The following is a 15,236-nucleotide window of genomic DNA, read 5'->3' as shown; positions in this document are numbered from 1 at the left end:
CCGTATATCAAACAGCAAATTTGCCAGAATTTTCTCCATCAATTGAAACGTAGTTTGTGTGGAAAGAAAAACTGGATCTGCACTTTTGTGAAATAAATTGTGACTCCGAAAATACAAAAAAGGCTATTTTGTTAAAATCTATTGGTTCTGTTCCATACAGATTACTTCACAGCTTGTGTTCACCAAATTCACCAGTTTCAAAATGATTTAAAGAATTGTGCGATATTTTAAAGACTCACTACACACCTAATACTATAATATATCGAGCACGTCGTAATTTCCATAATGCCAAAAATGGAGGCGAATCTGTGTCTCAATGGTTTGCTAAAGTTAAAAAATCAGCCATCAATTGCAAATTTGGAAATCACCTAGACTCATTTATTCTTGATAACTTTATCATGGGTCTATCAAATCAAATTTTTGATAACATTTGTGAGGAGGATGAAACACTCACAGTTGATAAGGCCCTAAAAAAAGCATTAATCGCAGAAACGAAATTTTCAACAAAAGAAGAAGCACCAACTGATTGCAGCGTGAACATGATTAAAAAGCTCAACAAATACAACAATAAATTTAACAAAGGCAGCAGTAGCGGTAACAACAGTAACAAAAGCAACAACTGTAACAAAAGCAACAACTGTAACAAAAGCAACAACATTAACAGCGGTAACCATAGCGGATAAAAATCATGCAAGCATTGTGGATGGCGAAATCATATTTCCAGCGCATGTAAATTCAAGAGCAGCACGTTTAACTATTGTTCAATGATTGGACATTTGGCATCTATTTGTCGTTCTAAATTAAATAAAAGTGTACTTGTACTTCATAATGGTGATCGAATCAAAATACTTGGTGAGTTTGATGCTACAATTAAGTACAGAGGTATTAACAAAAATAGGCTGGGATGCGACCCACACTGATAACTTCCCATCCCGTCTGTCGATTTGTCTTGCTTAAAAGTTTGTCTATATGTACTAGTATCAATTTTACCAAATTTGCGTACTATTTTTTATAGATTTTATTTTTATATGAAAAACGGACTGTTGGATTTTTATATAAAAATCACTGAATATCGAAAACAATATTTTCTGTAAAATAAAATAAGTTTGAAGCCAATATTTTATAGTTTTGAAAAGATATTTGAGTCGAAAATCAATTTTTACCAACTTTTGTTAAATTTTTTTTTAGGTATTTAATTTTTTGTACAAAAACTATCAATTCGATTTTTTTCAAAATTTTACTAAATGGTAACAACAATATTTTTTGAAAGACAAAAGTAGTTAAAAGCCAATATCTACAATTTTTGAAAAGATATTTGAGTCGAAAATCAATTTTTACGAACTTTTATAAATTTTTTTTTAAGGTTTTTATTTTTTGTAAAAAAACTGTCAATTCGATTTTTCTCAACATCTTTCAGAATGCTTAAAACAATTTTTCTTATAAGATAAAATAAGTTTGAAGCCGCAATTTTAAGTTTTTGAAAAGATATTTGAATCGATATTTAATTTTTACGAACTTTGAGTAATGTTTTTTTTAGATTTTTATTTTTTATAAAAAAAACTTTCAATTCGATTTTTCTCAAAATTTTATCAGATTTCAAAAACATTATTCTCCGTTGCTCAAAATTGTTTTGGAGATGAAATCATATGTTAGTCGTTAAATTTAGGAGGTGACAAATTTTTTTTTTTAGTTTTTTTGATTTAGAAAAAAAACCGTTAGATAGATTTTTTTCAAAAAATATATTTCTTTAAGATCACGTTACAGTTTATTATATAAAATAAAATTCAAGTCTCTAGCGTTTTTGGTTCATAAGATATTTAGGGTTAACCAAAATGTTGACCTATTTTTTAAACTGCTATGGTAAAAAAACCACCCACACAATTTTCTTGAGAGCCCTTTCTGCATCTTTTTGCCTTTTTATCTGTATAAAAAAATTTATTTGAAGTCGATATCTCTTCTGGTTCTTGAGCTATGGACGAAGAAAAAAACGTCGCGAACGTACGGACGTATACGGACGTACAGACGTACGGACGTACGGACGTACGAACGTACGTACACACGCACGCACAGACATCTTTCTAAAAATCTTTTATTTCGACTCTAGGGACCTTGAAACGTCGAGAAATGTCAAAATTTTCAATTTGACAAATCGGACCCATTACAATAACTTCCTATGGGAAGTTAAAAATATAACAGTTGTGGTGTCTGATACATCTAATCCACCTTTGTTAGGGCGTTCATTTTTAAGAAAATTTAATTTTGAACTAACACAAATTAATTTATTTAATGATGATCAAAAGTATTCGGTTGTTATTGAACAGTTAAAAAGTGAATTTAGTGGTGTTTTCGATGAACAGTTGGGTTCGTACAGCGGTCCGAAAATTTCATTACCAATAAGTAATGACGCAAAACCAATATTTTTTAAACCGGGTTCCATTCCATTTGCCTGGAAAAATAGAATTGAGAACCAATTAAGGGACTTAATTAAGAAAGATGTTCTAGAACCTGTAGTAAGTTCTGATTGGGGTACACCATTAGTCCCTATACTCAAACCAAACGGTGATTTACGTATATGCGGTGACTACAAGGTGACCTTGAATAAATATTTGGTGGATATATAGTATCCATTGCCTCGAATAGATGAAATATTTGCATCTTTAGAAGGCGGCAAGCTTTTCACAAAGCTTAATTTATCAAACGCCTAAAATCAACTTATTTTAGATGATGAATCACAACTTTTTTGTACGTGTAGTACACATATTGGAACTTTAAAAATGAAACGTTTACCTTTTGGCGTTAAGCCAGCCGCGGCAATATTTAAAAAAACGATTGAAAATCTTTTACGCAATATTCCTTATGTTGTTGTTTATCAAGATGACATTACTGTCACTGGTAAAACCTTTCAAGAACATGTTCAAACATTGAAACTTGTTTTAAATAAGCTTCAAATAGCCGGTCTAAAGTTGACCAAAAATAAATGTTGTTTCTTTCAAACAAAAATAAAGTCCCTTGGATTTTCCATTGACGAATTTGGGTTATCTAAAACAGATGAACGAATTTCGAATATTTTAAAAGCCCCTATTCCAACTAAAGTTTCTGAATTAAGAGCATTCATCGGCATTATTGATAAATTTGCTGATAAAATGATTCCCTTATACCATTTATTACAGAAAGGAGTTTCATTTAATTGGTCAAAAGATTGCCAAAACACTTATGACTCAATTAAAAAGGAAGTCACTTCAGATAAAGTTTTGGTACATTTTAATGCAAAATATCAATAGTTTTAACCACAGATGCTTCCAACAGTGCAGTTGCTGGTGTACTTTCGCATAAATATTCAGATAACACCCTTAAACCTATTGCTTTTTTATATCACGGTCCCTTTCGAAAAGCGAAAGAAATTATAGTACGCTTGAAAAGGAAGCTCTAGCTAAGCTATAATTTTCAGTGTAACCAAACTAAGACAGTATCTACTAGGCAATCATTTTATTCTACAAACTGACCATAAGCCTCTCATATCAATTTTTGGTGAAAACAAAAGCCTTCCAATCATGGCAGCCGCAAGAATTCAAAGGTGGGCATTCATTTTGTCAGGCGTCAATTACACGATTCAGTACGTTAAGGGAAGTTTGAATGAAGCTCATAATTTATCACGTATTTCTCATGTTGTTTCTTTGGAAGATTCTGCCATTGAAGAAAATTATATCAACTTTGTTGAAAAAGAAAACCATTTAGGTCTTAATTTTAAAGGCATTGCTATTGGAACAAGGCGAGACCCTGTTTTGTCAAAATTAAATCATGCAATTCAAAACGGTTTAGTCAAAAATTTAGATGAATCAGAATTCAAATCATTTAAAAATAAATCGTTGGAATTGACGGTTGAGCAAATTTGTATTTTGTGGGGATTTCGCACTATAATTCCTCAAAAATTGCTTAATCTAGTTTTGAGCAAATTACACATGTCACATCTTGGCATCGTTAAAACTAAGGCACTTGCTCGATCATATGTTTGGTGGCCAAATATAGATGTTGACATGGAAAACTTAAAAACTGCAACCCATGTCAAGAGTTACAAGCAAACCCAGAAAAAAGTCCATTGATTTCCTGGCAATCGACGTCTTCAGTTTGGAGTAGAATTCATATTGACTTTGCTGGTCCAATAAATGGTTTCTATTTTCTCATAGTGATTGATTCCTTCACTAAATGGGTCGAAGTTTTTAAGACCACCGAATTAACCACAAGATTTGTTATAAAAAAATTGAGGGAGCTTTTTTGTCGCTATGGTATTATTGACACTTTGGTTTGTGATAATGGTCGACAGTTCACCTCCGAAGAACTTAAATACTTTTTAAAAATGAACAATGTAAAACATATATTAACAGCTCCGGGTCATCCAGCTACTAATGGCCAAGCTGAAAGTTTCGTTAAAATACTAAAAAAATCACTTTATGCTAACATTAAATCTGAAAAACAACCTGATATAGACACTATATTAAATGGATTTGTATGTGATTACCGTAATACAAAGCATTGCACAACTGAAGAATCACCACCAAAATTATTTTTTGGCCGAATTTTGAAAACTCGATTTAGTTTATTGAAACCACCATTAATTAAAGATAATATTATCAAGAGTCAAATCAAAAGCCAACAGAATTTTAAAGGTAATCGTCAAATAAGTTTTAACAAAGGTCAAAAAGTTTACATTCATGATTACAGAAATCCCAATAAACCAAGTTGGTCAGCTGCAACCATTGAAAATAAAATTAGCCCTCATACTTATTGTTGTATCATCTCAAATAATAATAGACTAATTAAAAGACATTTAGATCAAATTCGGGGTGAAAACAGAAGCGATTCTGAGATAACTGATGATGTACCATTCCACCTAAGGAGAGTACACCTTACGGCAGTTCCTCAAATCAAATTGAAAATGTAGATTCTATTCAAAACAGACAATTAAGAGCAAGATGCGAAACGGTTGAGAATATTTGAAAATGATTGGGAGTAGACAGATGGAGACCATCTCGAAACCTACCGCGTGCTGGTGTCATGTTTTCTTTTTCTATGTTGTTCTTGGTACTCTGCCCTTCTGTCTTGTATTAATGTCTTCTGTTGTTATCACTTTACATAGTCGCTAAAGGTGCTGTGTTCTATACTCTGTACATTTATGTGCTGAGTAGTATGTAATGTAATGAACTGAAGAATAAAGAGTTTTGTTACCTTAAAAAGTCTGTTACAAGAAAAACAATCACAAGTTGAGCTAGATAGGAGTATGTTCCCACAGGATACACTTCCCTATTAACCTGAAATTATACAATAGAAAAATGATAAACTTATGATTTGGCTAAATAAATTAAATAAATGTTTATTAAAGAATTGTTATATGTTTCAATTTAATCATTTACTGCAATTCTATTTCATAGTAAAGAAAAATAAACAAAGGAGAAATGGTATTTTCGGACTACGTATTGACCACAAATGAGATACCTTTAAATGGTTGGTAACAATCCATAGCTAAGATAGGACATTTGCAATCAACTGCTTTCTTCGAACCAACATTTTGACCAATGTAACTATGTAGTTAGTTGGTAAAGTGTCATAAAATTTAAATTCGAAACTTTACTTTACCAGCCTCTACTTTGAGTTCATCGTGCAAAAACTACTAAAAACATAATTGTCTAAAAATAAACTTCTCATGCAAGCCGCAAGTTCATCTCGACTTGTATTTAGTATTGCGAATAAATATTACTTATTCCCTTTTAAATTTGACAAGAAACAATTTTACATAAAACATTAAATAGAATTGTGGAGAAAATAAATATGTAAATCATAGTAATAAAGTTCAGCTTTCAGTTGAATGAAGAAAACATGATCGACTGTCAGGAAGATTTTTCTTGACTTATTTTCCAGTCAAGTTTCCAATGAAGTTGATTCAATTGTAATTGTAAGTCATTTTTTGGCAGCGTCCAATCCGATACTAGAAGCTTGCCTTAATTTTAAGTTCCTTATGTTTTCTGAACCTGTCCATACATACGAAAAAAAATGTCTTCCATAATACACTTACGTCTTTCAAAACGAAAGTTTGTGAAATAAACAGGTCAGAAAGTTTAGCCTTTGTTTATCAAAAAAAATAACAAATAGCCACATTTAATTTATAGTTTGTAAACACAAAGTCAGAGTCAAAGTAAAAATCTTATGATCACGCATTGCATGGAAGTTTTTGCTTCGAACCATTCACCAAGAATAAAACAAAGTAGATTCAGTGGGTTAGCCCACTTGGGGGACTTTCAAATTGTTTCATTTCATGAATGCTCAAAACCGAGAATTGTATGTGTCCACAAACCATTAATTGTTAGGGCAGCATTTTAAGCCGGATTCTTTTGTAGAATGCCAACATTTAGATAGAGAGTGAATTCATGGTACATTTCGGGCCAAAATTGAACAGTGACTTGAAGAGTGGAATTTGTTACAAAAAATTTGCATTTGGTATTGCAAAAGGTATCTAGTTATTTCAAGAAGATAGTGCATTGCTTGGGAATGTTCAAAAATATTTCCTGTATTTAAAAATTTTAAAATGTAGCTGCAAGAAAGTTTGTTTTTAAAAATCTACATATATGCCATTGAACTTTTCAAAAAAAAATTATTTGCAAAATTTGTATTTCAAAATCGTTGTAGTGTTTTTTTTTTTAAATTAATTTTGTATACAATATAAAATTGTTCAGTTTAAAAATAAACGCTTCCCATCCCTCAATTTCCTAAAAAAATAACGACCCATTTTCGGGATATCGAATTTCGAATTTTCTCCAAATAAAAAATTGAATTCAAATCAAATATTATTAAGACAGTAAGAAAAATGTCAGAATCACAATTTTTGTAGTAGGTTTAAAAAATGTTTGTGCGCTGTGCGATAGTAAAGCGATCCATTTTCGTAAATGTCAGACTTTTAACTAAATAAAAATGATTTAGCGAATTAGTTTGACAGATGTCGAATTCCAGCCCTATACTTTTGAAACCGCAGAATGAATAACCATTTATTTTTCTACATCAGTACTCTAAAAAGATTTATTTAAAATTGGTGCTTTATTAACTGTCATGTCTAAGGTCTAAAGCTAAGTATACACATTAGAAAGATTTGCCAATATTGACCGAAACGTCAAAAGTCTTCTAATAGATTCCAATTAGGTGACAATTGCCAATCGTCTATTAAATAAACACTGTCCATTACGGTTGGTTGATTTTATCCAAATATTAGACAATATTTTGATAGGAAGTCTGCTGACAATTGCAGAAAATTTTGTATCTTCCAGTTCCAATCAATAATTTTCTGTTTACACGGTTGGAAGACTTTAGAAAGCCAAACGCTGACTTTTTACTTCTTTCGATTTTCGTAGTTTTTAAATTTAAAATCCTGTTAGCGTTCATTGTTGTTTTCTGCTCAAAAACTGTCTGCAAATAAAAAATTGGATAATGGTTTTTGGAAAGAACTTCTCCAATATCCAATTAGTGGACAATCGTCCAATTATTTGAAAATAAAAACAAATGGGTGTTTAGTCAAGTACAGACAATTATAAGAAGTCAGCCTTGGAGGATTGACTGTCAATTTTTTTTTCTGTCACTTTTGAAGGTTTACTTGTTATTCTGATGTTTGTAAAGTGATATTGGCTGCGTTCAATCTCAGACGGATAGAGTATTCGCCATTCGGATACCTTTTTGTAAGTGGTTTACGTGTAAACCTGAAATGTCAAAAAAGGAATCCAAATGTATACAAGAATTTCCGGGGTATGTAGGTATCTGACAGAACAGCTGCTTCAACACATGGTTAAATTTCAAGAAATTTGATTTCAGCTGTTTGTATTTGTTGGTAAACAAAAAGATACAAAATGTTAGTTGCAGTGGTATTTGAGGATGTTCTGTACATAATAGATTATGAAGCAATTTACCACCGAATTTTAGAAGGTAATTATGATCTTTTTATTTAAACTTCAAAATTGACTTATTTTGTTCTCGTTTTGTAGATGACCAATTTGTTAGGTCTTACCTCCAGTCAAGTGTCCAGCATTCCGAAGTTGAAGAAACTCATCCTGTTCCAGAGGTAGACCAAAATACAGGTACATTTATATTAATCTTGTGCAAATTAATAAATCTAACTTTTTGTTTTTATGTAAAAGCAGACAGAGGCAGACAGCTTGTGGAGCTACAAGCAAATAAGGTAGCTGAAAGAAAAGGTAAGTTATTCTTTCAGATGATTCAAAACCCCAAAGAAAAACCACTCTATTCCCTTTTTTGGTTGGGAACATAAATCCATTCTGCTCTTCTTGGAAGAGTGCAGAAAGAGAAAGGACCAGCTTCGAGACACAAAAACCAGGCGAAGAACAATTTTTCAAGAAATTGCAAAAGTTCTTGAAGAACACGGTTCAATTTTTGATGAGAAGGAATTAGAAATAAAATTAAAAAATATAAAAAAGGGCTACAACATTATCATAGACAATAACAAGAAAACGTCGACTGTTCGAGGGCGAATGAATTGGACATACTTTGAGATGATGGCTAAAATATTCTCTTATTTATTAAAATGTTACGCACCTTTTCATCATCGTCAGACGATAATCAGTTGAATTATCCATTAAATGGTTTATCTTACAACAATTTTAAGTGAGTTTTTTGGGTACTCCATATACAGGGTGTCCCATAAATAATGGTCCAAACTGCATATGAAGCATGGTCAAGTCATGACGTACCACCATTTGAAGCAAGATGTCTCTAGTGATGTAATAACATTTTTTTATTTTTTAAATCGTGACTTATTAACTTTGTAATGTTTTATACTTTTTTTGAAAAGCTAAAAAATCAACCAAATTTTTAAAAACAATAACCAGTATTTTGTAATATGATTTTTTTTTAATAAAACTATTTTAAAGTTAGATGTAAAAAGTTAAGTTTGATACAAATATGATTTTAACAATTATTATTTTACAAAATAGTGCCAAAAATTTAAATTTTAAATGCACAAAAAATAAATGTTTATTCAGAATTGTAAAATATTAATATACAGTACAAACAAAAATCATTTGTGAAAACACACTAAAAGTAGGTGTTTTTGAAAATTTCATTAAAACAACCAATACTCGAAAACCCTTGCGATGCGATATAGGCAAGTTACCAAATTCTGGTAGGTCATGGCTTGACGATTCATCATATACAGTTTGGACCATTACTTATGGTACACCCTGTATAATACACTGATAAATTGCCAATAAAACGATCCGCAGTAGCCAGTTTATTGTATTTAAAAATTCGTACAACTGAAAGAATATCTGTCAGAAAAATAGTAAATAAAATGAGGATGCGACCCACACTGATAACTTCCCATCCCGTTTGTCTATATGTACTCGTATCAATTTTTACCAAATGTGTGTACTATTTTTTGTAGATTTTATTTTTTTATGAAAAAACGGACTGTTAGATTCTTATATAAAAATTACTGAATATCGAAAACAATATTTTTCGTTAAATAAAATAAGTTTTAAGCCAATATTTTTAATTTTTGAAAAGCTATTTGAGTCGAAAGTAAATTTTTATTGTATTGTTTTTTTTTTTAGAGTTTTATTTTTTATAAAAAAACTGTCAATTCGATTTTTTTCAAAATTTTATAGAATTTTGAAAACAATATTTTTTATAAGACAAAATTAGATTGAAGCCAATATTTCAAATTTTTCAAAAGATATTTGAGTCGAAAATCAATTTTTACCAACTTTTGTTAGTTTTTTTTTTAGGTTTTAAATTTTTTGTACAAAAACTGTCAATTCGATTTTATTCAAAATTTTACTAAATGTTAACAACAATATTTTTTGAAAGATAAAAGTAGTTTAAAGCTAATATCTACAATTTTTGAAAAGATATTTGCGTCGAAAATCAATTTTTACCAACTTTTTTACATTTTTTTTAGGTTTTTAATTTTTGTAAAAAAAACTGTCTATTCGATTTTTCTCAAAATTTGTCCTAATGTTGAAAAAATTATTTCTTATAAGTAAAAATTAGTTATAAGCTATTATCTTAAATTTTTGAGAAGATATTTGAGTCGAAAATCATTTTTTACCAACTTTCGTTAAATTTTTTTCGGTTTTTAATTTTTTGTAAAAAAAAACTGTCTATTCAACTTTTTCTCAAAATTTTACTGAATGTTAACAACAATAGTTTTTGAAAGATAAAAGCAGTTTAAAGCCAATATCTCAAAGTTTTGAAAAGATATTTGAGTCAAAAATCAATTTTTACCACCTTTTATTAATTTTTGTTTAGGTTTTTATTTTTTGTAAAAAAACTGTCAATTCTATTTTTCTCAACATTTTTCAGAAGGTTTAAAACAACATTTCTTAGAAGATAAAATAAGTTTGAAGCCTAAATTTCAAATTTTTAAAAAGATATTTGAATCGATATTCAATTTTTACCAACTTTGATTAATGTTTTTTTAGATTTTTATTTTTAATAAAAAAAACAGTCAATTCGATTTTTCTCAAACTTGTATCAGATGTCAAAAACATTATACTTCGTTTCACAAAATTGTTGTAGAGACGAAACCATATTTTAGTCGTTAATTTTTTTTTAGTTGTTTTGATTTATAAAAAAAAAACGTTAAATGTATTTTTTCAAAAAAAATATTTCTTTGATATCACGTTACAATATATTATATACAATTTATTTCAAGTCTCTAGTGGTTTTGGTTTTGGTTAGGGTTAACCAAAATGTCCACTTTTTTTTCAAACTGCTATTGTAAAAAAACCACCCACGCAATTTTTTTGCGAGCCCTTTCTGCATCTTTCTGCCTTATTATCTGTATACACAAAATTTATTTCAAATCGATATCTCTTCTGGTCCTTGAGCTATGGACGAAGAAAAAAACACGCACGCACAGACATCTTTCTAAAAATCTTTTATTTCGACTCTAGGGACCTTGAAACGTCGAGAAATGTCAAAATTTTCAATTTGACAAATCGGACCCATTACAATAACTTCCTAAGAGAAGTTAAAAAATACACAAGTACAAGAAAGTTTTGTGAAAATCAAATGTCAAAATTATCTTAGCAAAAAAAACAAACTAAAACTAATAAAATGGGAATTTTTTTTCGAAGAAATGGTAAAAAAATTCTATAAAAAAAAAGTTAATTTAAAAACTGCTTCAATGAGGGGGTTTGTTCGTAGATGTGGGGTTAAAGCGAGCTTTAAGATCGACTTAATTCTTTATGTACCTAAATCGAGTTGAAATGAGCTTGATTTGAATGAGATACAATTTTGGTCGAAACATAGCAAAACATAAATATCTTTCCTATTGTTTTCTCTTGCAAAATAAGCCCTGTTAGTCCATTTTCACTAACAAAGCTTAATAATATTAACAGTAATAGATTGATTTTTTCCCCAATGGAAAACACATACATAATTCCAAATGCACAACTACTCAACGAACAGAGCCATTGAGATACAAATGCAATATCAATCGTACCAATATTTGAGAACAAAATCACATAAAATCCATTCGAGGCTCGTATAAATGTCGAAAACCCATCCATAGTAAGATTCTACTCTAACTTTAATCGGTGTTATTCATACTATGGATATTGTTTTTGTTATTCGTCTAAAATCCTACTATACTATGGATAGATTTACCAAAACACGGGTTTTCGCTTCGAAGCTTAAACGGTTATCTGCTTTTTGTGAACAGCTAAAAGTTGTTTTTATTTTTTGACATCTACAGCTGTCAACAAAATAATAGCAGCGCTACTTTTTTGTCATTTCTTTTTATTATATCTTCTTTGTTATTGCTTTTTTCTCTCTAACTTAAGCTTCTTTTGAAAGCTCTTATTCTAAGCTTTCATTATCACCATCTATCATATCAATATGCACTATATCAATAAAATAACGGCACTTTGTTTAAAATATTGCAAATTTTGGACACACAAAATAATAGCAGCGTTAATGCAAAAATAGTTAAAATCAATAAAATAAAGTATAATTCGACTAAAATAGCCAACAAACAGTTTTCTGCAAATATCATTTTTTGCTATTTTGCATGTTTTTTTGTTAAATTTATTAAACAGTGGGACGAGAAAAGTATTGCAGTCAAGAGCTACGCCAAATCATACGCCAAATGAGGAGCGACGGACAATCGTACAAGCAAATCCAAAAAAATATTGAACGTTTCTGCAAAGCTGATCCATAATGCCATCAATTTTGTGGAAAAAGTGGAAACCAAAGGTCGAAAACGAAAATTGGAGGACGGGGACCATAGGCTAATAGTCAAAATGTTAAAGAAAGACCCCTTTAAATCAGCTGTGGAGATAAACAAAGACCTCGAGCTCAATGTGAGCGATGAGAGAGTGCGTCGCACTCTTCGCACAGCTAATTTAAAGGCATGCCACCCAAGAAGAAAGCCACTTCTCTCCAAACGTCATCTGGTTCAACGCCTTGCTTTTGCAAAAAAGTATGGTGATTGGACACGAGAGAAGTGGCGGAACGTCTTGTTTTCAGACGAAAGCAAAATCGTCTTTTTTGGTGGCACTGGGTCTAGAAATTTTGTTTGGCGTCCACCGAACACAGAGTTCTAGCCAAAATACACCTTGAAAACAGTCAAGCATGGAGGCAGCAAAATAATGGTTTGGGGCTGTTTTTCGTACAATGGTGTTGGACCCATCTCATCTCTAAAAATCCATCTATCCAAGATACCCTATCCAACATGGGATTGAACGCAGCCATTTTTTCGTGCGTTAGTTTTGGCCATCACTGTAAAAGTGAATACCTCCAAAATGGATAATTTTGTTAATTGTCATGTCTGAAAAGATTGAGATCTCATTTTCTAGAAGTTTCATTATTCTTGATATTAGCTAATCTTAAAAGATAGATATTTTTTCTATTTTCAGTACAAACCGGTCGCATTCATTGAATCGGAATTAGCCCTTAGATAGGTATAATATGTATCCCAAGTAATGTATTCTTTATTAAATTACTAGTTCATTCATTTTACGAAGTACTTCAATCAATTTTAAAAGTCTTAATCAAAAAACTATTACTGATAAAAGTTGAATGTAAACAAATTAATTACACTATATTCCTTTCTATCTCTCCTCAATTCAACAAAACCACGTGCTCAGCTCGTATAATATGTTATTGCTCTTTAAGTTCTCACTTCTATTTCTCTTTTATAAATTCATATCATAGCAATCATAGTTTCAAAGAACAAAATAATATACAATATAAATCTGCACTAGCTCCTAAAGCAAAGCCCGACAAATCCGATTCTCTCAAATAATTCCAGTCAGCTGACAGCTGATGAACTAACAACCAAAATTTAGAGAAAGTCAAGGTTAAGGTTATGTTTGACATTTCGACTTACTTCTTCTTGAGTAACATTCCTCCATCCGCCAAGTAAATATTCGGTAATATAAGGTTCAGATGGCCGTATCTCCCGGATAAATCCAAAAACGCACAATAAACACGATATCTTCTGCCAGGGTTCCATTTTTACTTAAGCAGAGATAAAAAGTTGTGAAGTGTCAAAAAATAAAACTTAATCAGAAAAAAATAAATAAAATTATTTTTCTTTTTTAGCTAAAAGCCGCGAAATGCATTCTCGGTAGCCTAATGACTTCTTTCAATGTCTCTGCTGTTGCCGTAACGACACTAACCGAGAACCCACTGATGCCTTGAGTTAAATTAGAATCATTCGATGAAATATCGTATTCTTCGTGTTCTTTTCTTTTCTTTTTTTCCCACTTTAAAATGCTACTTATCGGTGCGGCCGGCGCGGCGGTGTAGCCCTCGACTCGACTGTAGCTTGCTTTTAAAACAATAGGTATTTTTTAAAGGTATAAGTTTGTCAAAGTAATTCAAATAAATCTTATCTTAATGGGATAATAATTTTTGCAGTGAGATTGCGAATGTTTATTATTGGATTTTTCTTTTTTATTTTAAAATACATTATGCAATTCGCACTTGATTAACAAAATATAAACTTCTCAGAGAATGTGTTAAATTTAAGCACATATGTACATAATGTAGACGAAACGAAAGACGACGTCAACTGAACTTCAAACTAAAATATTGTTTGTCATGTGCAGTGCTGTAGAAGACAGAGATACAGAGACAGATTGACTGATTACACTGACAAATTAAGAGAGCGAAGGCAAGGTCATTTTTAGGCTTGCTTCTCTTTGACACTGTTTGTTTTGTAGTTCATTGTTTTGTTTTTTTGGACAGAGACGTAAATATACTACATTTGTAGTAATCGTCTATTTTAATTTTTCGTTTATTTTGCTTGTATTTAAGTAATTACTAAAAGCTAAGTATTCATTGCAACCATTTCTTGATTGACATAACAAGAGTAAGTGAGGTAACAGACAAATCGGATTATTTGGCACATACAAACTAAAAAGAGGCTTTAGATGCGACCCACACTTATAACGTCCCATCCCGTCTTTCGATTAGTCCTGCTTAACAAAATATTCATAGCAAATTTGCGTACTGTTTCTTGTAGATTTTATTTTTTTTATGAAAAACAGACTGTTGAATTTTTATACAAAAACTACTGAATATCGAAAACAATATTTTCTGTGAAATAAAAAAAGGTTAAAGACAATATTTTTAATCTTTGAAAAGCTATTTGAGTCGAAAGTACATTTTTACCAAGTTTTAGTATTTTTTTTTGTAAAAAAACTATCAATTAGATTTTTCTCAAAATTTAACTGAATGATGACAAGAAAATATTTAAGAAGATAAAAGTAGTTTCAAGCCAATATCTCAAATTTTTGAAAAGATATTTGAGCCAAAAATCAATTTTTACCAACTTATATTAATTTTTTGTTTAGGTTTTTATTTTTTGTAAAAAAAACTGTTAATTCGATTTTGCTAAAAATGTTTCGAATGTTGAAAACAATATTTCTTTTAAGTTAAAATTAGTCGGAAGCCATAATCTTAAATTTTTGAAAAGATATTTGAGACGAAATTCGATTTTTACCAACTTTGAGTAATGTTTTTTTCCGGTTTTTATTTTTTATAAAAACAACTGTCAATATGATTTTTCTCAAATTTTGTACTAGATGTTAAAAACGTTATTTTTCGTTGCACAAAATTATTTTGGAGATAAAATCATTTTGTATTCGAAATATTTTTTCGATTTATAAAAGATATGTTAATTGGATTTTTTTTTTCAAAAAATATACTTGTTTGGTATTACGTTACAGTATAGT

General features: G+C 30.4%; 1 protein-coding gene across 1 annotated transcript in view; it reads right to left on the bottom strand.

Annotated features, from left to right (window-relative positions):
* Positions 1-14,067, bottom strand: part of LOC129941648 (thiamine transporter 1) — a 47,323-nt gene extending 33,256 nt beyond the window's left edge. Inside the window, exons 1-2 of the mRNA XM_056050340.1 lie at positions 13,385-14,067; positions 5,224-5,306 (exon numbers count right to left, since the gene is read on the bottom strand). Coding sequence (XP_055906315.1) covers positions 5,224-5,306; positions 13,385-13,510 — 209 coding nt within the window. The 5' untranslated portion in view covers positions 13,511-14,067. The remainder of the gene's footprint in view (positions 1-5,223; positions 5,307-13,384) is intronic.
* Positions 14,068-15,236: the final 1,169 nt, after the last annotated feature.

This window comes from Eupeodes corollae, chromosome 1, assembly GCF_945859685.1.
Source record: "Eupeodes corollae chromosome 1, idEupCoro1.1, whole genome shotgun sequence".
Lineage (NCBI taxonomy): Eukaryota > Metazoa > Arthropoda > Insecta > Diptera > Syrphidae > Eupeodes > Eupeodes corollae.
This window is presented reverse-complemented; position numbering and strand designations above follow the sequence as displayed.